This window comes from Balaenoptera musculus, chromosome 8 (assembly GCF_009873245.2).
Source record: "Balaenoptera musculus isolate JJ_BM4_2016_0621 chromosome 8, mBalMus1.pri.v3, whole genome shotgun sequence".
In the NCBI taxonomy this organism is placed as follows: Eukaryota; Metazoa; Chordata; class Mammalia; order Artiodactyla; family Balaenopteridae; genus Balaenoptera; species Balaenoptera musculus.
The window spans coordinates 109,676,355-109,702,701 of NC_045792.1; the positions used below are offsets into that span (position 1 = coordinate 109,676,355).

Below are 26,347 nucleotides of genomic sequence, written 5' to 3' on the forward strand. Positions count from 1 at the left end.
CAAAGGCTGTAAGAAGGTACCTCAGCTGAGACACACAGCATCGGTGCCGGTGACGACACAGAGGCCGCCAGAACTCACAATCTCTTCTCGGATAGAGTAGTCGGCCGTCTCCAAGTAGCTCAGCATCTCGGCCACGATCTGCTGGGCGTTGCTGCGGTCGCACATGGCGTAGAGGAGGTCCACGGCCCGCTGCCGCACGCTCACGTCCCGCTCCGTCTGGGGAACGAGCACAGAGCCAACAGCCACATGAAAGGAGCCTGGGCGGGGGACGGTGGCAGTCCGCTGTGACACATACCCTCCCATGGTCCCGAGCCGGGCGGCTCAGGCACACCCCCCCGACCCCGTCCCAGTGCTCACTCGGAGCTCTCCCCACTCACCTCCCAAATCCAGGGCCCTGAGAGCCCCTCACTTGCCACCCCACTGCCCCCCTCACTCCGGCACTCGGACCAGGCGGCTCTGGACCGGCCAAGATCACGACCCCGCTCCATCCCCAGGGGGTGGGTCAGAGGCCGCCCGCCGTGTGGTCACAGACCGGCCCCTTCCACGTCGCCTGAGAGCCTGTCCCCGTGCTGGCTCCCAGCCCCACCGCGGACCCTCAGAAACAAGAGCACGGCTGCTCCCCAGCACAGGACAGCATGAGAGGCGCTGCCGTGGGCCCAGCCACAGGCACGGCAAGAGCAAGTCTTTCTCATCCAGGCAGTGACTGAAAGAGACGCCAAAACCACCCAGGAGGAATTCGAAACACCAGAAAGCGAAATTCCAAACCTTTGTACGGCCTCTTGTTCAAAACACACACCAAAAATGTCTATTAAATACATGCAAACCCAAAGGAACAGGGTCAGACGTGTTCTCAGCAGTAAGCCCAGGACCAAGACAGTGGGTTCTGTAGCTTCCCCACCTGCCTTCAGTTTTCTAACACGTAGGAATGCAGTGGATGTGGCTATGTCTGACCCTGAGGAACCAACCCTCATTAGAGCAGAAGACCTCAGCTTGGCTCTTCCAGCTCTGGAATTTCAATTCCCTGGAAAAAGCAAACATTCTTCTGCAAGGAGTGAGTTTTCTCGGAGACGTGGACAAAATATTTCATCCTTCTACCAAAAAGAACAGTTTCTATTGATCCCAATTTTCACTGCGACTCTGCTCACGTGCCTGGCCCAGCGGGAGATGCCCTGTGTGGTCATGGTCTCTCGCGGGCAGAACCCAGAACCGCCCGGGGACGCACGCAGCCGGCCAGATTGCCCGGGGCCTGAGAGCACGGCCCCAAGTGACCGCGGGACCCCCCCCCACCGGTAGCTCATGAGTGACAGCATGAGTGACACAGGGACAAGGCGCCCCCGTGGCCAGGCAGCCCCCGGAAGGGCACACTTGCCTTCAGGGCGCTGATGACCGTCTCGATGTGCGTCTTCACGGCCTCGTGCGAGAACTCGGAGCTGGCCAGCGCGCACATGCTCTCCAGGGCCAGGTAGCGCAGGTTGGTCTCCCGGTGCTGCAGGAACTGGCCCAGCTGGTTACAGGCGCGGACCAGCAGGTTTGGCTCGCTGTGCGGACGGGAGAGGTGGGTGGGCAGGGGTCCCCCATCAGCCTAGGCCGTGCCACGTTCACGGCCACCACGGCCTCCCGGGGCGCAAGGCCTGACGCTCACTCTGGTTGGCACCACACGAGGACCCGCGCCTTGCGTCCCCCAGAGCATTTCTGAGTGCATCTGCAGAACCCCTGACTCCAGAGGGTCGAGGGAAGCTGAGACCCTGAGCCTCCACGCCAAGCTGGCGGGGCGGGGGCGGCAGGGGGACCCGGCTTTCACCAAGCCTCACCCAGGGGGTGGCTCTCAGCCAGAGAACCCGCTTGGCCGACAGCCGGACAAAAGCCGCGACGCCAAGAGACAGACGCAGAGACAGAGATGATATAAAAGAGGTTACTGGCTATTTAAGTACTGACTACATGAAACTTGGCGTTAAGTCTCTGCTCGCTCTTTACTCTGCCCGCTGAACACAGTTAACAAGGACAAGGAGGCCCCTCCGAGAGGGACAGTCTTGTTACCGGTGCCCAGCCCCGTGGACCGCAGAGCTCAGGCAGCTGCACCTGGCGGAAGCGCTGCAGGAAGGCGGGGCCGCAGGAGCACCCCCCACCCCCTCCCCTCCCCGTGCCACCTCCACACGCTTTCCCACCGCAGCCTCGGACCAACAAAGCCTACAGGGCACACGTGCTCACGCCGCATTCCCAGGTGGCCCTGGGAGCAGCGGGTCGGGCAGGACGCCCAAGAGAAGCAGGGGAGCCCTCTGGGGGAAGTGAGACCACGGCAGTCAAGCTCACGGCGTGGAGGCTCTGAGGCCAGAGCACGCGCGGGGCGGCTCAGAGCGCGGCGCCCTCAGGCCGCCAGGGAGGGCGGCGCGGGGGGCAGGCGCGGGGCCCACCTGTCGTGGTGGATGATGAGGCTGATGGCCTCGAAGAGCACGGCGTTCTTGGCGTTGGAGTGCTGCACCTTCTTGGACTTGGGCGGCTCCTGGGCCTTGTTCAGAATCGTCTCCAGGCACTCGGTGAGGCGGCCTCGCACTGCAGGGTCTTCTGGGCGAGACAGACAGACGTTGGCCTGGCTCCCCTCGGCCCGCACGGCCGCCCCACCTGCGTACTGGTACCCCTCATCTTACAACCCCAAAACGAAGGGCGAGGACCCCTACTCAAACCGTGTGGCTGCTTAAAATAAGAGGATTTGACAGCCAGGGTAACTACAAATACATTTTAACACAAATAACATACACAAGTTTTTGCTGAAATATAGATTATGTAAGTCAAGGAAAATAAAATCTCAGAGACGTGGACAAAACACATGATATGAAAGTTTGAGGGAAGGGGGAGCAAAAGGTTTTTTCCTCTACCTGCTATTACCAATAGAAACAGAGAAAACACTATGAAGAGCAATAAAATGAGAAAGAAAATTTTAAAGTTCTAGTCAAACCAGAAGAAAAGAAATAACGGACCAAAAAAAGACTAAGAAAGCAATAAAAATACCAAAACTCCAGAAACTGTTGCAGCACATCTAAGGCACCTACCCAACCACCAGCTGCTCAGGGAGGGCAGGCCCTGCACACCTGAGCGGACGGAGGGCAGGGCCCCCAAAGCCGCCCCGGGGTGGGGGGCAGGGGCCTGAAAGGAGGAGGAGGGTGATGAGATTCACCCCCATCGGGGGTCGGAGTCGCCCCAGGTCTCGGAATAAAGGAGGCAGAGGTCAGTTCCACGGAGAGAACTACTGCCGCAGGGGAGACGGGGGCGGCCAGCAGGCGGGAGGGGGAGGCAACGGTGGGGTCCCGCTCCCGCTCCCACGTGAGGGCTCTGCCGCAGGGTGTGCGGCTCACGCTTTAGCATAAAACAGACTCAGAATGGAAAGTTACTGGAATTTAACAAAGACATACCTTGTACAAACACAAATGAAGATTAAAATGTAAAGGTTACAACAATAAAACCATCTTTGTAGAGGCAATTTGGAAGTATTGAACACAAATTCTCTTGTGCATTCTTCAACCAGGAAATTCTATTTCTAGATACCTATCACACTAGTCAAACGTAACGTTTTAGAATAAAACACGAACATAACAATATCAGTGATGCGTACTTTAAGGTTACACAGATTGTTAATAACTTAGGATGTAAGGTTTCAAACAGTTTCCAGAATTACTCATAAAAACAGAAATCACCCCGAGCCGTACCAAAATTGTGATTTCTCTACCAGCTGCTGGGGAAAGCCAAGAGCCATGGCAGCATCACAGAAAGATCCAGAGAACAAGAGCCAGCACCGGAGAGGACTTTAAAGATAGCAAACAAGAGACCTAACCCTAACACGCTGCAGTAAACCCCTGCGGAGAGGCCTCTGCGGCACGCTGTCACCTGGGGGCGGGTAGCACTGCAGCAGCCTCAGAAGTTTGACTGACAGCCAGGGAGCCGGGACGAAATAGTACGTGTAATCCTGGAGGTCTGTGGAGGCCGACGTCACGATCTGCAAAACAGCACAGGGGATGAGACACCGTGGGCAGGTGTGCTGAGAGCGTGCGGCGCACTTGTCTGTGTCTGAGGGGCAGGAGCACAGCCGCCCAGGCCCCAGGAGGAGCCACTGCGCGATGACGCCCCTCCCCCGCGGGACACAAACCCTGGGCACCGGACCCTCGAGAGCGCCACAGCGACCCCGCCCTCGGTACAGCGTTCTCGGAGCCTGGACTGGGAAAGTGCATTAAACGCAGAAGGGAGGCCTTCGGTCCCGGCCCTGCACCCACACCGCCCCGAGCACAGGCCCCGCCGCGAGCTGCCCAGGCCCGAGAACAAGCGGCCTCCCATCACGCTGCCACCCACCTGTCCCACACAGTCTGGGCAGGACAGACACCCCCTCAGCCTCCTGAACACGGGACTGTCCCTAAGGCAGCACACGCCCACCAACACACAGCCCGGCGCCTCCCCACGTCCTGCGTCTGGGAGCTCGGAGCGGCTCCTGTCATAAAGCTCGCAGTGGAGACACTAGGTCATGAGTGACCTGAGACACGGCCACTCCTGCAGTGGGTGAGCTCCAAGCCGTGTAAAGCACTGACAGGACCAGCAGAAGCGGGTGCAGGCGCACCGAGTGGAAGAAGGACCGCGCCACCGCGTGGACACAGCCAGCCAACAAAGGCTGCCTTTCGAATACGTCTCATGCAGCTAACGCCACACTTAGAGACAAACTTACAGCTTTAAATGCACACAATGAAACAAATACAAAAACAAAAGCACTGAAGAATTCATCTCAAGGGTTCGGAAAGAGACTAGCAAATTAACCCAAAGAAAGTAGAGAAAACAATAAAGGTATAAGCAGAAAGTAATAAGGTAGAAAAATCAAAATAGGACCAACAAAGTCAAAAGAAATTCTTACACACTTGATGAGATTAATCAAGCAAAAAATGAAAAGGGCAAATATCCAGCATCAAAATGGAGAAGAGAGACCTCAATATGAAGCCGACACACAGAATAACTTCCTGCCAATATGTCTGAATATTTACACAAGTTAGCAAATGTCAAGAATTGAATTTGAATTGAATGCATAATTAGAAGTTGTCTCACAAAGAAAACCCTAAATTCAAATGGCTTCACCAGTTAATCAATGATAAAAATGTTAGCAAAGATATAGAAAGGAATTTCCTTAATGTGGCAAAGAGAAGGAACACTGACAAAACCAGCCTACGTCGTACTTAACAGTGAAACATCGTAGACCTTCCCCCTTCGAGAGTAGAAACAAGACACCAATTATCTCTCATCTTCAACACTGCAGTGGAGGTCCCGATTGGAGCCATAAAGCAGAAAGTATGAACAAATATGGACTGGGAAAGGAAAAAAACTGTCATGGTCCACAGACCACATGATGGAATACGAGGAAGACCCAAAGCAATCCACGTATAAATTACCAAAATTAATAGGTGAGTTTGGCAAAATTGCCAACATCAAGAGCAATAAACAAAAACCAACTGTGCAAACCAGCATACGCTATTGTATAATAACATTTATAGGGTATCATTGAGAACAGCATTTTTTAAATAAAGTATATAAAGACAAGACGAATAAAAAATAAAAGAACCTCTACTCGAGAAGTTGAAACATTTTTGAGAGAAATTAAAGATTAAGTAAATGGAGAGAAATACCATGGTCATAGATTGAAAATCTCAATACTACATAGATTTGAATTCTCCCAAAACTGACCTACAGGTTAAAGGCAGCCCCAGTAGGATTCTGTTGAGTGGGGGAACACTGGCCCCACGAGGCATCAAATTAACCCAAAGTCACACCACTGGTGCAAAGATGTACAGAGAAACCAAGGGAGTGCAGCACAGACTCAGCTGCTGGTGTGGGACCAAGGGGCAGCACAGAGCCTGCGGGGAGAAAGCAGCACCACACAGAGACACCTGTCCCAGGTGGATCGTCGACCTGCACGCGAGCCCTCAGAACAGGGAACAACTTCAGACATTTAAGGACACGAAGGCATTAACCATACAGGAAAGGATTAGTAAGTCTGACTATATTAAAATGTGGAATTTCTGATCATAGAAGACTTCATAAGAGACTGAAATGGCAAGTTACAGAGCAGGACAAGATTTTTAAACAGAGTAGGCTGAACCATACGAAGCTGGCATTTTTGTAGATCAATAATGGTTAAAAGTTGGCAATTCTGTTTGGTTCAACCCCATCTAACCAACAAAGTGCTCATATCTAAAATATATAAAGGGGACTTCCCTGGCAGTCCAGTGGCTAAGACTCCTCACTTCCAGTGCTTCCACTGCAGGGGGCCCGGGGTCGATCCCTGGTCGGGAACTAAGATCCCACACGCCACGTGGCGCAGCCAAAAAAATAAGTAAATATAAATGTAAAAAGAAATACGAAATTAAGGTAAATTAACAAAATAAAACAAGAACTTCTATAAAACAACGAAAAAGACAACGCCATGGGAAACTGGGTGAAAGACTGGACAGGCTCTTCACAAAAGAAGGTATTCCAAGAGCTAGTAAATGTGCAAAGCTGCCCAGCTCGTAGGTAATCAGGAAAACGCAGACCAGATCACAACGCGAGAGGGCGCCCAGCGCTGGGCGGGGCCAGGCTCCTCAGTCACCTCCGGGGGAGGGCTAAGTGCTGGACAAGACAAGGCACAGGCGGGCGGGGCACAGACGCTGCACGGCAGCAGGGACCAGCCTTCGGCACGCGAAACAATTCGCCAACTTCACGTGTCGAGCAAAGCAAGCCAATCACAAAACAACATATGCTGTGTGATCTTGCCACACAAAATTTAAAGCGCAGAGCTGAATGCAGTTTGAGGACGCTCCCTCCCCGTAGCGGGGCCAGGGGCTGAGCCGCCCCGCTCTGTGCACTCTGCCGCGCGAACAGGGCACTTCTGACAAAAAGGTCGAAAGAAAAGCCGATCAGCTATTAACCAAGACACGTCCACCCCTGAACTTACAAACTGACCCAAACCTCTTGCATTTCAAAAAGTACATATATTAATTAAAGAAAATAACTAAGACCAAAACCCACCGAGTTCTGTTCCCCTCGATGGACTTACTCTGCTTAACCTGGAGACGGCCAGAGAGACAGAGGTTTTAAACTCTTCCGGGTTCTTCTGTGCTAAGGTGGTGATGAGGCTGGCGGCGGCGGTCACCACGCCCTGAGAGGAGACACACACACATTTAGACGCCAAAGCTCCTGACGACACCCCCTCATTTTAAACTCATTTTCTAAACAGAACTTTAAACTCAGAGGAACAAAGGTAGAGGCAGCCCAGGGCCACCTCGGGCCCACTCTGATCAGCTCTCAATGTGCTTAGAAAGCGAGGTGCACACATAGGTTGTTTTCTTGTTCTAGTTTCTCTCTGAAAACCGGGAAATCCAGCACCCCTCTAGCCCAGACCCTGCCTCAGTGAAGGCCAGTGCGGGGCAGCGGCTCCGGGCCCCAGCCTCCACCTGCCCATCGCTTGCCTCTGCACTCACTGCCCCGATCTAGATCATTCCGGGTGGGCACACCGTGTTCAGACTCACATGAATCTTTACAACCCAAAACTGAGATCGTGTAAAACGGCAACTGAAAAGCCCATTCTTCCCCATTTTGAAGAGTGGTCCAAGCCGTGTCTCTGCCCTCTGTCCTGGAAGCACCACCGGGCCCGGATGAGACCCGACCCTCCCCACGGAGCCCCGCGGCCCCTGGCCTCAGCACACGGGGACCTTCCACGCAGCCCAGGGGAGTCTCTACCGACGTCCTGGGACACTAGTATTTACTCCCAGTAACTCACGTCTCCTGGAGGGAGACACTGGCTAAGTAGAGAAGGTCTCTTGCAAATATAAGAAAGAAGAGACAAAACGAATGACACCCATTGACAAAAACGGGTGTAAGGATGCCAACAAAGCTCCCTCGAATCATCACATAATCCCCCAGTCCCTCCCCCACCCCCACTCCTGAGCAGGGGGGAGAAGGCGGCAGAGTTTCTGCAGCGAGGCGGGGTCAGGCCCAGCACCACGGTGACCTCACCAGAGGCCGCCGCCGTGCTATTCTCCCGTCGTTCTGATGGAAGCGCGAAAGCCACGCTACAGAAACGGACCTAACTGGCCTCATTGTCCGCTTCTCAGTGGGCAATAAGGGCCAAACACAGAGCTTTAACAAACAAGCATTTGCAACACGCGGCTTCTGCAGGGCAGAGTCTCTTTCACCGTGGCTTCTGAGTGTTTGGGACACAGCCTGCTTCCCCAGGAAGATTCACCTGCGGGATGAATCAGGCAACATTCTGACAGAAGTCAGTTGGGGCTGGTTGGCTCCCGAGGCGCAGTTCCTCACGTTCCCTGCGTGCCCGGTGGGTCTCCGCAGGAAGGCGGTGTGAGGAGAGGGCTGGGGGCCCACGCAGCCGTGGCTCTGCCGGCCCCCAGCCCCCCACCCCCGACCCGGGCCGCCTCCTCTCCCTGCTCGGGACACGGCTCAGGCCGCGCAGGACTCAGGGCGGGCCAGGCCTGGCACAGGGCTCCGCGCGTCACAGCCCTCCTGCCTCCTCCGCTGCTCTCGGAAGGGCTTGCTCCCTCTGGGTGGGCGAGTGACACTCTTCCTGGGGTTTCCTGACCTTGAGACCAAAGAAGCCAAATCTCACGCCTTTGGTGGCAAAGTCAGGAGGTGTGTGACACAGAAGCCACGGCCCCGCGGAGGACACAGCGCAGGTGCAGAGAGCAGCAGAGGTGAAGGGAGAGCTGGCCGGCGGGCACGGCCTCACCCTGGGCTGGCTGAGACGCCCCTCCACCTCGCCCAACGCAAGCTGGGCTCCTGTGGCCTAGAACCACAAAGGTGCCAAGCGGTGCACCCGGCCACAGAGCCGGGTACGTGAAAATACAAAAGCGAACCAAACAGCCGGGCACAGAAGCGTCAAAGGAGGAGAGCCTCCTGGCCGGCGAGACACGGCTCCGCCACCCTGGAAAGCGCTCGGTGTGGACGTCGCCGGCCTTGGGCCTCGGCACCTGTCGGCGTGTGGCTGCAGAAAGCTCCCCCGACAAGGCAGGAGTGATGACAACTCCTGGTAAAATGCCACGAACCGTACCCAAGAACGCCTGCTCAGAGCACTGGGCCGCGTCCCCGCCACACCTGGGCTCTGGACGGCCCTGCCTTGCCGTCGGCTCCGGGTTCAAGCCCGGACCTGTGCGAAGCCGTCCAACCTCTCTGAGCCTCAGTTTCCTCGTCTGCAAAACTGGAAAACGCCCCACGGCCTCCAGCCTGGCCTCCCGGCTCCACGGCAGGGCCTGAACCCGAAGAGATGGAGCATGGCCCGGCCCGAGGCCCCCGGCCCCGCAGCACGGCCTGCAGACGCCCCCTCCCCTCTGAGGAAGGGCTGCCCTGTGCAGACTCGAACGTTCCTGGTAAGCGTCGGAAACGACGGAGGGGCAGCTCGCCGGGCAGCCCAACAGGCAAGCCGCCCAACCACCAGCTCTCGTCTCTGAGTCTACATATGCCGATGGGTTACTTTTCATTTAATCTTTAAGGGAGATTTCTCTTCTGGGAAACAATGGAGTAACCAGCTAACGTGCTAACATCTATCAGCTCAGCAGGAAATTCTGTGTGGAACCTCGATTCTCTCGTTTGTACAACGGGATTCCGGCAGGACAAGGCCACTCTGTCCAGCGTCATTTCCTACTCGGCCCCGCCTCCCGGTGTCAGCGTGGACAAGGGCCCGTGACTCACGGCCAACCACAGCCACCGAATGGCTCCACGTCTCCCTGCCCCGGCCTGCGGCGCGGGGAGGGCTCGGGCCTGGCTCGGGCACCAGCTATGTGCACTAGGCAGCCTGCACGCCAGAGCCCGGGGGGCCACAGGACGGCCCTCTGACAGCCTTAAGCAGGGTGCAGACAGGCACGCCTTGTGAAGCCCTCAGTGGACGCGGTGTTTCCAGAAGATGCTGGGCTATGCCTTGTTCGTCCCTGCAGCCGGCAAGCTGGAGAACCCCCAACGCCTGGGGACCGGGTGAGCCAGAGGCCCTGTCTAGCCCACCCTGTCCGTCCCCAGGGCAGGGGCTCCCGGGCCCGATGGACGGGTCGTGGACGTCGCCCCAAGCATCCGGAAGTCACACGCAGCTGCTCGCACGGCGCTGGCCCGAAAGAGGCTGCTCCACGGGAGGGGCTGCAGCCTGGCCCAGGGGCACCTACCAAATGCTGGTCGTTGAGGAGGTGCACCACGCGGGACGTCCAGTCGCCCATGGGGACGAGGTCGGGGGACGTCCTGTACAAGCGCAGCAGGCACAGGGCGGCGCTCTGCTTCACGCTGTCCATGGCGTCTCTGCAAGGCAGACAGCAGTCACTCCTGCGCCCAGCCGGCGGCCCGGCCCAGAGCCCACGGACAACCGCCAGAGTCACCACGGGAGCAGAGGCGCACCCGTGCGGGGGCTGCAGGGACACTCAGGGCAAGGCCGCTTCAAGCTCTCCACGCAACAAGCTCAGGCCCACCTCCCGCGCTGGGTCTGGGTGGGGACCACGCCTGCACAGTGACAGACAGCCGTCCGCTCGAGGGGCCGCCTCCACGGACGTCGCCCCGAACACGGTGGACGGGAAGGGGTCCTGCCACCGTTAACCTGCCCCTCGCCGAAGCAGCGATCCCCAAGTGCCGTGCACGACCTCAGCTACGCAGGCTGACAGCTAACGTTCCAAGGACTGATTAACTGAATTACAGTATTTTTTAAGCTCACTTAATAACACACAGTCCAAAGGGGAGAGTATCAGAGAGCCTTGCACGGCCATGGAGCTGCGTGTCCACCTAGAGATCTCCTCCGCTACACACCGGGCGGGCGCGGGAGCACACGGGAAGGCCCGGGAACAACTGCAGCTACGCCGGGCAAGGGGCGTCTGGAAGGTTTCCTGTCCTGGTTTTAGTGCTGACCGAGGACAGAGACGGTCCCAACGCTGTCTGCCCCTCCTCCTCCCGAACCCCAGCCAAACGCTGCCATGCAGCCAGGCAAGCAGCAGGCCCACCGCGGAGCGCTCCAGAGGAGGCCGTCAAACTACGCCTGAGAAGAACCTGCCCACGCCCCTTAAGTGCTGACAGAAGCAGTGGGGTTCCTGTTCCGTGGAGGGAAGAGCAGGCTCTGGGGGCTGTCATTACCGTTTACCTCCTTTTAGCTTTTTTATTCCTAAATAACTCCCAACGGATATGACAAACCCCTAAACTGCCCCCCATTCCATGCCAAAGAAAAATTCCTTCAGTAAAAACCTCTCTCTCGGATGTAAACCCTCTGGGGAGCAGGGGGAGACGCCTGTCCCTCTCTCTGGCCCCGCGCCGCGTGCACCAGGAGCAGCGGGCAGCGGCAACCTCCAGGCCTCGCGGCCTCCTGGGCGTCTGCCGTCTGCGCCCACACACTGCGGCTGAAAGAAGCCGGCCGGTTTCTACCGCGGGGCCTACCAGCTGGCGGCCCACCCTGCCCGTACAGCCTCTCCTGGTGGGAACACCGGAGGACGGTGCGAGGCACGGAGACCGCTGCCCCCTGAGCTTCAACTCTGTCTCCAGTCGGGGCCCAGAGCTCAGTCCCGGCCTGTAGGGCGCCCCATCGTCCCTCCCTCCCCGACCTCCCGGCTCTGCCCCGCCGCCCTCAGCCTTGCAGCTCCACGCCCGGGCACCTCCGTCCCCACAACTCCACTTTGAGTCTATTGGGTCGCTGGATTTCAAGCGTTGGTCATTTTTTTCAAGGAGGGCTTGCAGGTCCACACAACCTGAGCTTCTGGGGGGAGAGCGGCTGCCTGTGATGCTGACACTGAGAGAACGAGGCCAGCTCCCCGCACACCGGTCCGCGATCTTCCTGCTGCAGGCTCTCTTCTCCACCTTGGGTTCGGCCCCTCCAGGCTGTGTCTCAGCACGCACCCTTCTGTGTCCGTTCAACCCGCAGTGCAATCCACCCTTTACTTCAGGGAAGTGTTCTGGAATTATCTGAACACTTGCAGAGATTACCTCTATTTTACACTTCACTCATCCAACAGGTATGTATTTACCAAGCCCAGGGAGATTGCTTCTGAAAGCAGAGACCAGCAACCCGCAGCCAGGTTAACTGTGTCCCAGGCGGGGGTGGGGGCGGGGCTCGGGCTGGCGCGGGGCTGGAGGAGGGGGTCAGGACACAGCCGCCTCCTGTCCCCGCTCCAACCTCCAGCCCCACCTGCCCCTCAGGCCCACTCTGATCACACCACGTCTTTCTCCCACCTCGGTGACTTGATTCTCGGGGCACCCGCTGTGTTCTCTGCGTCTTGCGGTTCACAGGCATGTAACGGTGTCGCCTTGGTTCTCCACGTGCTTGCTCAGCTCTGCCACGCCTCTCCTGTGCTCGTGCTACTGGGGGTCCACCACCTCTGAGCTCTCACGTCCGGGAACGCTTTTTCCGTCAGGCAGTCCCGCGGCCTCTCTTCCAGCCTGGCTCCTCCAGGCCTGCAGCCACACAGCCGACACTCCTCGGGCCTGTGGCCACCCTGCCCCCGCACTGCTTCTTGCTCACGGCCAAGGTGCTCAGCCTGGCACAGCTGCCACCTCGGGCTGACCATTCTCTGTGCACCATAGGGAGTGTAGCTGCATGCCTGGCCTCCACCCGTGAGATGCCAGGAAGACACCCGTTGTGGTGACAATCAAACGTGCTGGGGCAACAGCACTCACTGAGAACCCCGCGTCTACACCACGTGCTCTGGCGAGGTGTGGGCGCGCTTCCCGACACCCCCTGGCCTCTCCACTGCACTGCCCGCGGGTCGTTCCCGCGTCCCCGTGGCCAGAGGCGCTGGGAGGTACCGAGCCCCGCTCCATGTGCTCGCGGGTCGTCCCAGAAAAGCCAGTCCCCTGAGTCCTGACGCGCCCCCTGGGCTGGGACCCCTATCCAGCCAGGCGTGCCGCCCGGGTGTGGGCTCTGGCTCACCCTCCCAAGGCGCAGAGCGTCCTGGAACAGGACGGAGGGCACGGCAGAGCCCAGCCCGGCACAGCACTGTTGGAAACTCTTCCAGACCTGCCTGCTCAGCCCCACTCAGCTTCCCTCCAGACTGGAGAGGATGGGGGTGCGGGGTGCTGGGAAGTCTCAGGATTGGGGTGCGCGAACGCTTCTGGGAAAGGGCGAGAAGGGGCCCCGTGCCCGCAGGACGGCCGCGCTCCCTCTGCCTGGACGGAAGGTCCTGGCCTCCCCATCTCCCCACCACGTAAGACGTGAGACGGGGAGGTTAGCGCACTCCGTAAATCCTTCAGCAGTCACGCAGTTGATCTACTTAACATGAGAGGTGGCCACACTCTCAACAGGGCACCGGACACATACCCGGCTACGAGGATTTTAGGGATCTCCCCCGCGAACGCCTCGGCCATCTCCCGGCTGCCCACGTTGGCGATGCAGTGCAGGGCCAGGCCCGTGAAGGCGGGGTTGCGGCTGCCCAGGTCGTTCTTGACGGCGTTGTTGATCAGGCGGATCAGCTCCGAGCTGGAGTTCACCAGCACCGAGATGAACAGGTAGCCCTGGGTTCCAGAGGGGCGAGAGAGCACAGCGCTCGCGACGGCCCGCGCGCCCCACACTCCAGGCAGACGTGCTCGGCCCTCAGCGAGCCCCAGCACCGTCTCGGTCTGCTCGGGGCGCTGCCGCCGGCAGGCCACGGAGGACCCAGCTGCCTTCCGCTGAACGTGCCAGCTCTGCCCCCGGATTCCGCCGCGAACGATTCTGTGGGACGAACCTAAGAGGCACTGTCCCCACCGGCATCAGACACCTTGGTGCCCCCCATCCCACTCACTCATCCACGGGGACCTGTGCTCACCACGGCCTGACCAGGACGGAAAGGCCTGCCTCAGCTGGAACGGGGACACTATGGTGATTTCCAGCAACCCGGCTGACTGCCGTTCTCCCCTCTCTCCACTCCGTCTCTGGGCCCCAGCTTCCGCTTACCACCAGGCCAAATTCCAGCCCCTTGTCACCCCCACTGTCCACGCCCTCCCCACGCAGGGGCACGCTGACCTCTCAGCCCCTGTCGGTCTCAGGAGGGGCTCGCCTCCTTCTCTGGGTTCCAGCCGCTCCACCCTTCCGCGTACGCGCCTTGACTGGGTGCTGCTGCTCTGTCTGCCCTGGCCCCCGGTGCACCCCTTGGCCTCAGTCTCAGCTCAGGACGCCCCCCCGGAAGCCCTCCCTATTAGCCACCCGCCTCTCAGGGTCCGGAGGGTTCTACACGCCTCTTTCACTGGGCACTGCCCACAGCTCTATTCTCTGTGTACGGGGCTGTCTGATGCCGTCTCCCCCCTGGAACAGAGCAGGGTCCACACCTGCTTATGGGCATATGTCCCCAGGGACCCCCAGCACACTGCTGGGTCCGGCAGACACTCGATAAATTCCTGTTGAGTAAATACCAATACTTCACAGAACTCCTGGGGCATTTAGGGTATTTTTTCACTTTCTGTAAGTTAAATTTTTGGACAAGAGGAAAATGTTACTTTGTAACACTCAAGAAAACATACAAATAACGTTACTCCAAGAGAATGCAGGGCTACAATTACAAAGCCTGGGGTGGGCAGGGCCCAGGCACCCGGCCAGCTGGGAGCAAGGCGAGGACCCCCACCTGCCCTTGGCTCTCAAACCATGTGGGTGTGGGGCCTGGTTCAGAAACAGGCAGTGGCCGGAGGGGCCACTGGGTGAACTCATCTGGGACACGCATCAGCAAGGCGCTGAGGGGAAGGAAACGCTCTTCTCTGCCCTCTAAGGCGGACCCATGGGAGACGGCACCCCTCGCGTCAAACGGGGGTTTGGTGCAGCTCCCGCCTAAACCCACGGGAAATCCCCAGACTAGACGGAAGGTGCAGAGAAAGAGCAAGACACTGAACGGCCACCTGATGAGAAGAAACCCCCCCGCCCCCGCGCACTCACGATCTGCTTCTCGGTGTATCTGTTGGAGCTGAGCAGGTTCACGGCCTCCATGTGCCCAAAGTCAATGTCGTGGCCCAGGAGGAAGATGAAGAGCAGCTTGCACACATACTTCTTCTTGCTGTAGCCGTCCAGGGCCTTGTCGCCTGTGGAAAGGAGGCGGGGGCAGGGCAGAAACAAGACAGCGGGACATGCGGGGCCAGCCTCCAGGAGGCCAGCGTCGTGCGTGCACAGTGTTGCTAAGCCAGGTGCTGCACGTCGGAATCCTAATGTCTGGCTTCCCTGACAAAACAGAAGCCAGAACCCCTGCCTGGCAGCCGGAGCGCGGCCTTCCCAGGACGGCCCCGGGGCCTCACTCCCACCCACCACAACCTTGCCAGGGCCACCCTGTCTTAACCAGCAGCTTAACCTTTTAAACACGTTTACTAATTTAGGCAGGCAGGTGAACACATTCTAAATAATCTTTCATTACACCCAGTTTTAGAACAAATCACCCACCCTAAAAGTCGCACACAAAAGGACCAGAAGGGCTTCTGTGTCTTCACCCTAATCACAGCACGACTACGCCTCTCACAGGAGACCACAGCAAGGCGGCTTCATGACGTGTCGCTGGCAGAATATAAGATGCCATTTTAAAAAGGACCACTAAACACTGCCATTTTAAATACCAGAGGTTCTTATTTCCCCCGAGAAGTGTAAGACGTTCCTTAGCAGACTACAAAGATGACAGCCAGAGAGTCTGGCCGTCTTCCGAGCTAGGCATCACAGTGACGCCACCGCCACGCCGTCAAGGGCCGGACACGGGAACCAGGACGACAAGGACAGCAAAGCTCCTCATGGTAAGGGGTCAGGTCGCTCGTGCTCCAGGGACAAGCGCTGGCCGACCTCAAAGCGCTGCCTAGAAGAAAGACCCCCCACCAAGATTTCCCGGGGTGACAGTGGATCACGAGTCAGCCAGCCAGCTGGACACCTTACACTGGGGAGCTCTGAGAAACCCTCCCTCCTTCCCAGCAGCAAACTGGCATATGGTTTAATGACCAAACAACATAACGTCAGACCAGGTCCGGCTCCCACCCCCACCCCCACTCACTCATCTGCCTGCTGCACTCGAGGAGCCCAGCTCTGTCACTTCCTGGCTGGGACCCGTCCCCGGCTCCGTGGGAGAGCACCTGCAGACGCAGGACACGCAGCCCACGGCAAGCAGCAGCCCCCCATCTCCTGCCCACCCGGCCACCCCTCGAGAACCAGCCTGAGTTCCATCACCTCTGGAAGCCTCCTTTGACAAGCAAGCCAAAAGTGCCGCCCCCTCCTCTCACCCCCTGGAGAGTGGTCCCTGCCACTCAGAGCCCAGGGAACGGCCGGCCAGACTGTGTGCTGGATGCGGCCTGGAGGCCCAAGGGGCTCTTTCTCTGCTGCTTCAGGACCTGGACCCAGGGTCCCTCCCACAGCCCTGCCCAACGCTGGGAGACTTACAGATGCACGCACTTGAAGGCCAAGCGCACAGGAAGGTGAGGGCCACAGCGCAGGCAAGAACAGTCAAGGGTCTCGGCCCGGTGCTGCCGTGACACGGGATAAGAGCCAGTGTCTCTAGGGAAACGCATCTGAGCCCTGGTGACCAAATCCTTCTGGAGGACTTTTAACTGTGATCCTTTTTCACCCTTTCTCTCACTGAGACTGGCGTTCAACCCTGACCCTAACCCTCAACGAGTATCTTCTTATGTTCAAAGAAGTAAAAAGACTAAGATGCCGAGGATGGACAAGGAGGGCGCCCCTGTCGTTTTCTGGAGCTCAGGTGAAGCACCCCGTGGGCTGTGAGATGCTTCAGAACTGCTGGCACCAGGGTATTAACCCTTCCCTCCCCGGCATCCCCACAGACCTGGGTGTCTTCTTCATTCTCCATAGCGCTTAACTGAATTCAGTCGTTAAAAAAGGGAAATGCAAATTAAAACCACAGTAAGGTGTCACTGCACACCCACTAGAAACACCAAGATTTAAAAGATTAACCATACCACGTGCTGGTAAGAATGTGGAGGGACTGGGAACTCACACACGGCTGGCGGGGGCACAGAATGATGCAGCCACTCTGGAAAACGTGTGGCAGGTTCTTAAAAGGTTAAACATCCACCTTCCACGTGGCCCGGCCACTCCATCCCCAGGTCCCTTCCCAGTGGGAATGACACGAGGCGTCCACACAAGTCCCGCACACCAGGACCCACGGCAGCTCCACGCCTAGCCGTCAGCACAGGAACAAACCCAGACGCCCACCCTGGCGAGCCAGCACACCGTGGGGCAACCCACCACGACGTGGGCAAACCCCAAACGCAAACGCAAGTCACAGCAAGCAGACACCAGAGGCCTCCCGCTGCCCGATTCCTTTCATGAGAAATTTCTAGGAAGAGCAGAAGTGCGGTGACAGAAAGCCGATCAGGGGCTGCTGGGGGCTAGGGAGGGGGTTAGGTGCAAAGGGACACGAGGGAACATTATGGGGTTGGGAATGTTCTCTGTTTTGTCTGTGGGGGTGGGTGCACGAACACATGCATTTTTGCCAAAATTCAAAGCGCACGCTTAAAACAAGTGAACTTTATTGTGAGCAAATTGTATATCAGAAAACCAATTTTTAAAAAATTACTCTGTCAAAATATCCCACGAAAAAAAGAAGAGCAAAAGATGAAAGAACACGGGCAAGGGGCTTCCCTGGTGGCGCAGTGGTTAAGAATCCGCCTGCCAACGCAGGAGACATGGGTTCGAGCCCTGGTCCGGGAGGATCCCACATGCCGCAAAGCAGCTGGGCCCGCGCGCCACAACTACCGAGCCTGCGCTCTAGAGCCCGTGAACCACAACTACTGAGCCCACGCGCCACAACTACTGAAGCCCACACACCTAGAGCCCGTGCTCTGCAACAAGAGAAGCCACCGCAACGAGAAGCCCGTGCACTGCGGCAAAGAGTGGCCCCCACTCGCCACAACTAGAGAAGGCCTGTGCACAGCAACAAAGACCCAACACAGCCAAAAATAAATAAATAAAATAAATAAATTTATTTAAAAAAAAAAAAAGAACATGGGCAAAATGACGGCAAGCGGTGAAGCCAGGTGACGGCCGCCAGGCGGGGAAGGGAACAGCGCCCCCCCATACGTATACGTTCGTGTTCCCTCGATAAAATGGGGTGGCTTTTCCAAGTCTTTCTATACCTGTAAAAACATACATTCTTTACGGAAACGCTTTTTATTCATCTTTCTACCCCTGGCACCTGGGACTGAGTGAGCGCCCAGCAGTGAATGAGCAAGTGAGCGTCTGTTACCTGGTAAACCTCCGAAGGCCACCAGCCAGAAGACATTCCCCCACCTCTGGGCAGGACAACACAACAGCTGTTTTCTAGAGGCTCCAAGGTTGAGGGCAGGCCCACTACAGCCCTAAAGACCTCCCACTCGGCGGCTTCCACAGCAGGCCGCCGGGCTGGCGGGTGTGCAGGGCAGGGCAGGGTGGGCGCCCCACCCACAAGGGGCTCTGGGCCTGCCCGGGGAGACGAGCTTAGGCTAGAAGGTGACGCCACGTCCTCCCTCGGCGGTCGACAGCGCACGTGAGGGCGTGGCCGGGCTCTGTCAAGGGCAAGGCTTTCACACGGGCGCTGCCCTGAGGCCCCGGGCCCTGCCCCAGCGTCACCACCTTTGTGTGTCTGCCGTCAAGGACTCCACCAGATGCCACGGCCACCTGCAGCCTGTGCACTCACCTGCACGCCCACTTCACCTTTCCTCCGTCTGCGTCCGGGACCATTTGTCTCTGGTCCGAAGCACATCCTTTAGACTCTCCTTCAGCACAGGCCTTCTGATGGGAAACTCTCCTTTTCTGTCTGGCAAAGGTCTTTTTTAGCCTCATTCTTAAAGGACATTGTTAGCCAGCTGCTACTGTCCAGCACTTTGGGACCATCCTCCGCTCCGCTGCCCCTCGTCCCTGTGACAAGTCGGCTTCCACGAGGCCCCTGTGAAGACGGCCCATCTCTTCCCCCTCTGGCAACTTCAAAGATTTCCCGTCTTGGGTTTCTGCATTTTCACAATAGCGTGTCTAGGTGTAGATTTCATCTTACTTATTTATTGTAACTGTGTTTATTGAATCTGAGGTTTAGTGCATTTCATGAATTCTGGAAAGTTCTGTCACACCAGCCCCCCTTTCCTCCCAGGAGGTCACTTAACCCTGCAGGCCTTTGGACCACACGCCTGTGTCTCTCACCCGCTCTGCTGCTTTGCATTCAGGACGGGCTGTTTCCTTACCCATCTTTCAGAACACGCCTGTGGTTATAGCCACCCGAGTTCTTCATTTTAGTTCTGCATCTTTCAGTTCTAGAATTTCCATTTGGTCTTATTTCAAAATGTGCTATGTCACTTTTTATACTTCCCAAGCTTCCCACTGAAATTTTCAAGTTCGTCTTTTATTTCTTTAAAAACAGTAAACCTAGTTCTTCACTGTAATCTGAACCTGGTCTCGGAGGCCTCTGTGATTCTGTTTCTGCTTTCTCTGCTGGTTCTTGCTGTGCAGTCTTGACTCTTTGCGTGCCTGACTGTCCGTGACTGGGTGCTGGACAGCATCCTTGAGAAGCTACCTGTAGGAATCACTCAGCCTGTGATGGTAACCTCTTCCTCCAGAGCACTGCGTGCGAAGTCCCGCTGCAGGTCTGGGGCAGGACGGGCTCGCTCCCGGGTCTCTCCTGCCCTAAGGGCACCGCCTTTAGGGCCTCAGTTTAAAATGGAAGAAGGCCTCACACTGTGGGCTCTGGGATGACTCCCCTCCTAGACCCCAGCAGCTCAACCTCAGCGCTGGGCCTCCTCAGGCCAGCTGGTTCTGGGGGGCTGTCCCGTGTGCAGTGGGGTGTCCGGCGGCCTCCCTGGCCTCCAGCCACTACATGGCAGCAGCACGCCCATCCCCAGTCCCGACGGCCTTTGTCCCCTGGGGGCAAAATCACCCTGATGGACAACCGCCCCTCTAGACACTGCAGGTCACCCAAACCAGGCTCTGTTTCAGGGCTGCTCCCCTGGGGTTAGCAAACTCCCTCCCGGCACAGAGAGACGAGTGCTCTGCTTGCTTTCGTGGGCCACGAGTTCTCTTCTCTTCTTGCCCTATGATGCTTTCAAGATTTTTTTAATACCGTGTCTCTTTTTAAGCCGCTTCCAGTGGAAGAGTTGCTTGAGGTGTGCGCTAGCCGACGTGGTAGCTTCAGCCGCGTGGGGCTACTGAGTACTTGGCCTGCACTGGTCTGAACTGCATGTGTTCTATGCGGGACGTTCCAAAGACCGGGCATGAAAAACATGTAAAATATCTCAATAACCTTTTCTATGCATTACATGCTGCAATGATAATATTTTAGGTACACTAGATTAAATAAAATATATTAAATTTAGCTTCATTTGCTGCTTCTTACTCTTTTTTAATGTGGCTACCAGCAAACTGAGAATTCAGCGTGTGCCTGCGTTTCCGGTGGACAGCACGGACGGAGAAGTGCACGTGCAGCCCCCAGAGCGCATACTTCTGAGAACAAGGAGTAGGTTTTCCCTTGTCTGCTGCCACTCAGGGCACACACGCTCCATAAATGCCAACTGGTTAACAGAGAAGAGCGAGCCTCCTTCCCTACCCAGAAGGGCTCAGCTGAGACAGGCTCGGGGGCAGAAGAAACTACAGAAGTCTTGTTTGTCCCCAAACATTTAAAGACAGTTTGAAGATTCACCCTCTTCTAACCACATGGTGAACATCTCTTAGGCGCTGTGTTCCTCCCCAGGAATGCGCCCGTGTTTCCACACACACGCACACAGTTGCAGCAGCGGACACCACCCGCCCCTTCAGCGGAGGCCTGGAGGTGCCAGGAGTGGGTCAGCTCTGTCGGGGTCAGGATCTGCCTTCCTCGGCTTACGAGCCACGGCCAAGCAACGTCCCCAGCCCGTGCCAGACCCTCTACCAGGCAGTCTGCACTCCGAAGCTCCCTCGGGGGCTAGTGACAACGCTGACAGACCAACACCTCTATCTGCGGCGTCCCCTGCCTCCAGCCAACCTGCTTCCTCTGTTTCTAATCCGCGGTGTCACTCTCTAGTCAATCTTCCGTCCTCCAACCCCATCGCAGGGCCTGCTTCACAGAGAACCCAGCCTGAGGCCATCAGCACACCGTTCAACGGCTGGGAAAAGAGGCGCAGAGGGGTTAAGTCACTCAACAGGGTAACCCAGCTAGTAACTGGCTATCAGAGCAGGTGCGAGCTGGGGGTAGTCAGGGCAGCCTAGCTCTCACCACCACATTATACGCTCCCTTTCAGGAAGCAGTGGACGTTCCAGACCCCTCACCAGAGGAGATACACAGATGGCAGATGAACACGTGAGAGGATGCTCCACGTCACAGGTCATCAGGGGAATGCATATGATAAAATATTATAAAATGCATATGATAAAATGCATATTATAAAATATTATAAAATGCATATTGTAAAATAGTGTGTAGAGATACCTCTACACACTATCGCAGCAGCTCAAATCCAGACACTGACGACACCAAATGCAGCGAGGACGTGGAGCAACAGGAACTCTCGTCCAGCGCTGGTGGGGACGCGAACGGTGCAGCCACTATGGGGGACAGCTGGGCGGTTTCTTACAAAACTACACATACCCTCACCATGTGATCAGCAATCATGCTCCTTGGTATTTACTCAAAGGAGCTGAAAACTTACGTCCACACTAAAACCTGCACACTGATGTTTTTAGCAATTTTATTCATAATTGCCAAAACTTGAAAACAACCAAGACGTCCTTCAATAGGTGGATGGATAAAGAAACTGTGGTACACTGGACAGTGGAATATTATCCAGCTAAAAAGAAATGAGCTGTCTGGCCACTAAAAGACATGAAGGAACCTTAAATGTGTATAACTAAGTGAAAGAAGGCAACGGGAAAAGGCCATACACCATATGCTTCTAACTCTATGACATTCTGGAAAAGGCAAAACTACCAAGACAGTAAAGAGGTTAGTGGTCGCCAGGGGTCGAGGGAGGGAGAGATGAATAAGGAGAGCCAAGAGGATCCTAGGGCAGTGAAAGTGCTCTGTGTGACACTATAATGCTGGGCACTGTCGGCGTACATCTGTGCACACCCACAGAACGTACAACACGAAGGGACCCTAACGTGGAGTATCGATTTGGGGTGACGATGACGTGCCCATGTAGGTTCACTGTGACCAATGAACCGCTCTGGTAGGGAAGCAGATAACGGGGAGGCTGTGCATGTGTGGGGACGGGGTGGGTACAAGAAATCTCTGTACCTTCCTCTCAATTTTGCTGGGAACCTAAAACTGCTCTACAAAAAATTAAGTCCAAATTTAAAAAAATTTTTTAAGCAATGAAAGTTACAGACCACCCCCCACATACACACACACACACACACACACACACACAAAACCAAACCATTTCACATACAATTTCAGAGTTTCACACACCTTCTTAGCGGATCCTTGGGCCTGGTTAACAGTAAAGCATAATACCTTCCGAGGGCTCAGCAGGGGATATATGTTAGTAACAACTCAAATTCCACGAGTGTTCGCATCATCTGATCACACAGGACGTCCATTCTCAAACCCTGAAAAAGCTCCCACCCCAAGAAACCCTGTCTTCTGCTGCCCCCCGTTCCCTGGGGCTCGGTCCTGTCCCCCTCCTCTACTCATTCTTTCTGGGCAATTTCAGCCACTCCCGTGGCTAACGTCTGCTCAGAGACTTGAACGAGGTCTCAAATCTGTAAAACTCAACTGAAAAATTAAGGCTTAAGGGATTAACCGGTCTTTCATAAACATGTCCCAAGACTGAAAATCTACACTTGACAATTCCTCAAAGTGAGGGTGCTCAGGGGAGGCGCCCGCCCCAAATCCTGGCTCGCAGAGCGGCTGTCTCCCTGAGCGGATTCGACAACATGGTGCGTTACCCACTGCCGCAGAGGAAGACACGTCCACGTTGGAAGAGCTTAGGTGACCGTGCAGGACTCCTACGCAGAGCAGTTCCCCCCCCCGAGACGCACACCCCGCATCGGGTCCACTGGCTCACGCGCTCCGGCACCCTGTGGAGCCGAGTCCGGGGCCGGGGGGGGAGACAGCCGCTCTACACAAGCGTCCTTCCAGCTCCAGGAAAAGGCAGGTCCCAGGAGGGGACCCGCTGTCTGATCAATTCTACACAAACCATCGAACGACTCCAGACTAACCACTGGCTTGACCTGAAACGCCAACAAAGCCAGGGCAGTAACGGTGCTGCCACCTTCACTTTGGTTTGAAGCGGAAAAAGAAATAAAGATGAGATGAAGTCCCTACTTTATAAACTTGACAAAAGAACGTTTCATGACAAAGATTCAACACTTACCTTTAAACTTTGATCTAATGTTTGCCAGCTCTTTGTTTATTCTCTTTATTTCTGCTTCCTTACTTTTGCCTAAAAAAAGAGAACACAAATGCATCTTGCTTTAACTGATTTCTAAACAAACACCCACTCCCTGACAAAATGGACACATCAGAATTAAATGCAGAATCACGTCTCTTAGGAGCCCAAGGAAAGAGGCCACCGGCCTCCACCTGAAGCCAGGCAGGAGGTGGGTGAGGCAGAAGCCGGGCTCTGACCCAGTCTGGTGCGGCCCCTCCCCGCCAGGACCGGCAAGTCCACGAAGCCCCCAGGGGAGAGGGGAGTTGCCACCCCACAGCACACGTTTAGCTCTGCCTTTTCGCCACAGTCCTGGACCTGGAGACTCTCAAAGCAGTGCTAGCTATCGTCATCAGCTACTAGTTTACTCCTAAAATTGACTTTTACTGCCACAGATAATTTTTTAAAGTATAAAGGTTTAACTACTACTGTAGGCTTCGAATTTTTTCTTTATGAAATTCACCAATCTACAAAATCTGATAGGTTCACTTTTATAATATTCAATGAAGTTTGGGAATCATCCAATACATTAAAAAAGGATGGAAGGTACATTAAACAAATACATGACAGTCACACTTCCCCTACGCCCTGCATCCAGTGCTAACTCGGCCTTCCTTCAACAAGTGTCGGCACGTGTGTTCCGCTTCAGCCCACCTTGACTAGGTGTGGAAACAGGCCTAGAGAGCAGAGACCATTTTTCCAGGGCCACACATCTTAACAAGTACTGTAAAAATGTAAGAAGCTGTTCATCACACAGGGCAGGTGAGTTGTAAGTTCACACTTGTGTAAATTTCCACTGCTTCTGGAAAGCAGGAATGAAGTTCACTATTAAAGGCCCTCCCCAGGCTAGCCCCTGGCTCGGTGACTCTCTTCCCAGGGGAAGGAAAGGCTGCCACAGCAACCGCCCGCACTGGAGCACTGCCAGGCTGGGGCCTCACAGGTGCCCACACGCTGGGCTCGCCAGGCCGTCCTGCAGACTCACCGCCCACCCGCCCAGCCTCCATCACTGCCGCTCTTGGAGCTTATCTCACCTCGCAGTGAGGCAACCTCCCACTCCCCAGGGCACTCCCACAACACATTATCTTTCACGACTAACTCGCTAATAAACAGGGTTTAACATCTGCCCAAGTGTAACGGAACCCTCCTTTGAGCCACTCCTACCCTAGAAAGCCCCTGGCCCAGACAGGGCACAGAGGCAGGCTACCCCCCGGGTGCTGTTCAAGGTGCCAGGACTTAGGTTAAAACAACACATCCTGCCCTCGGGAGCTGCCGGTCCAAGTGGGGGGGGAGGGGCTGCAGATCTTTAACAAAACAAGCCCGGCAGGCGGCTCTGGGGAACCAGGGGGGCAGCCAGGAGGGGACCCTGACCCTCCTTCTCAGCCCTGAGTGCCCTGCGGGGAGACAGCTCCCAGCTGTGCCCACTTCCTCATCTGGAAGAGGCGCCCCGAGAACCCAAGGGGGCACCGTGTACAGCAGCGGGCCTGATGCCCTGGGGCGGCGGGTTAAGGGCAAATTTTTTCTTAAGTTTTTCTGAAAAAGTAACACCTTTGCTGAAGTAGGCTTTTCTGACCTGACTGAAAGGGCCACGAAAACAAGGTCATGGGCGCCTCCTGCCCACAGCCTGGCTTGAGTGTGGACGGAGCACGGCGCACAGGAGGGCCCACGTGTGTGTGCAAGTGTGCGTGCCTGCGTGTGCACATTTGTGTGCGCGTGTGCTTCTCACAAGGGTGCAGGAACCTGTGTGTCTGTGCTGCTCTCCGGTACTCGCACTCTGCTCTACCCGCCCAAGCCCAAGGGAAACAGAGACCCCTGCGTGGCAGGAACTTGTGTTGTGCAGCGTCAAGACGGGTCACATCCAGAGCAGAAATCATAAAAAGATTAGGAGGTAGTGGATAGGGGGCATCATGCTAAACAAACTACAGGGATCTATAGCTATTACCCGAGACTGGTAAATCACAAAATAAAACCAAAAGCATGTAGTTTGGAGTTTAGGGGTAACCAGCAGGAGAAACAGAAGCCAATGCATAAGCTGCGCTCCCTCTGTGCAACAAGACCAGGGCTGGGCAAGAAGCTAGGGCTTTCCAACCAAAGCTTTTTTAAAATCAGCCCATTTACAGCAAACACACACACATCTGTTTCAATCAGGGGAGGTCAGGCTCCCCCAGAGGAGAGGCACAGGGGTCCGAGGACAAAAGCAGACTCTGATTCACTCTGCAACCAAGGGGAAATGACTCCGCATCTCTGAGCACAGTTCCCTCAAAAGGGAAACCACTAAAAGCCACAAGACCTCACAGCAATACATCTGGGCAAGGGGAGGTAGAAGGGAGAGCCCCAGACAGATCCGGGGGACTACACGGGGCGAAGCGTGAGCACCGGGGGCTGGCACAGTGACAAGGGACAGGGAGGGCCACAGAGGCCGGTGGACAGGGCCCAGGAAAGCCCGGAAGCACCGCCTGGTGAAGACGGTGGAGGAGGGAGTCTGTGCGGCAGGAAAGCCACCTTGGACCTTGCCCCCCAACCCTGCCACAGCCCAGAGGACGAACTCCACGTGAAACAAGCAAGTTACACTCCACACAGAGACGACAAGCAAGAGGCGGAAGAGCAAAGCAACACCCAGCAGACAGACAGCACACAGACCAGAGCAACACTGGGGCCTCCATCTCCAAACAAGCTGGAGAACAGTAAGAAAAACAGGGAAGACACTTAAAACTCCATAGAAAAACTCAGATGTTAGGTAAGAGAAATCAGGTAAATTAGAAATTTAAAAAATCATTTCAAAAATGCAGAATAAGAGGGACTTCCCTGGTGGTCCAGTGGTTAGGACCCTGCGCTCTCACTACTAAGGGCCCAGGTTCAATCCCTGGTCGGAGAACTAAGATCCCACAGGTTGCGTGGTGCATCCAAAAAAAAAAAAGAGGAATAAGAAACAGAAGGAGGGCTTCCCTGGTGGCTCAGTGGTTAAGCATCTGCCTGCCAATGCAGGGGACACGGGTTCGAGCCCTGGTCCGAGAAGATCCCACATGCCGCGGAGCAACTAAGCCCATGCGCCACAACTACTGAG

The 26,347-nt window shown here is 56.1% G+C and overlaps 1 protein-coding gene across 4 annotated transcripts in view; it reads right to left on the minus strand.

Annotated features, from left to right (window-relative positions):
• AP2A2 (adaptor related protein complex 2 subunit alpha 2) overlaps positions 1-26,347 on the minus strand; it is a 63,057-nt gene that overhangs the window by 13,811 nt on the left and 22,899 nt on the right. For 2 of the 4 annotated variants that reach the window (XM_036860241.1, XM_036860243.1), the window contains exons 2-10: positions 23,233-23,301; positions 14,870-15,012; positions 13,286-13,479; positions 10,167-10,296; positions 7,061-7,162; positions 3,880-3,988; positions 2,412-2,562; positions 1,370-1,538; positions 79-216 (exon numbers count right to left, since the gene is read on the minus strand). In XM_036860241.1, the coding sequence (XP_036716136.1) occupies positions 79-216; positions 1,370-1,538; positions 2,412-2,562; positions 3,880-3,988; positions 7,061-7,162; positions 10,167-10,296; positions 13,286-13,479; positions 14,870-15,012; positions 23,233-23,301 (1,205 nt within the window). The remainder of the gene's footprint in view (positions 1-78; positions 217-1,369; positions 1,539-2,411; positions 2,563-3,879; positions 3,989-7,060; positions 7,163-10,166; positions 10,297-13,285; positions 13,480-14,869; positions 15,013-23,232; positions 23,302-26,347) is intronic. The other 2 variants (XM_036860242.1, XM_036860244.1) reach the window with 2 other exon arrangements.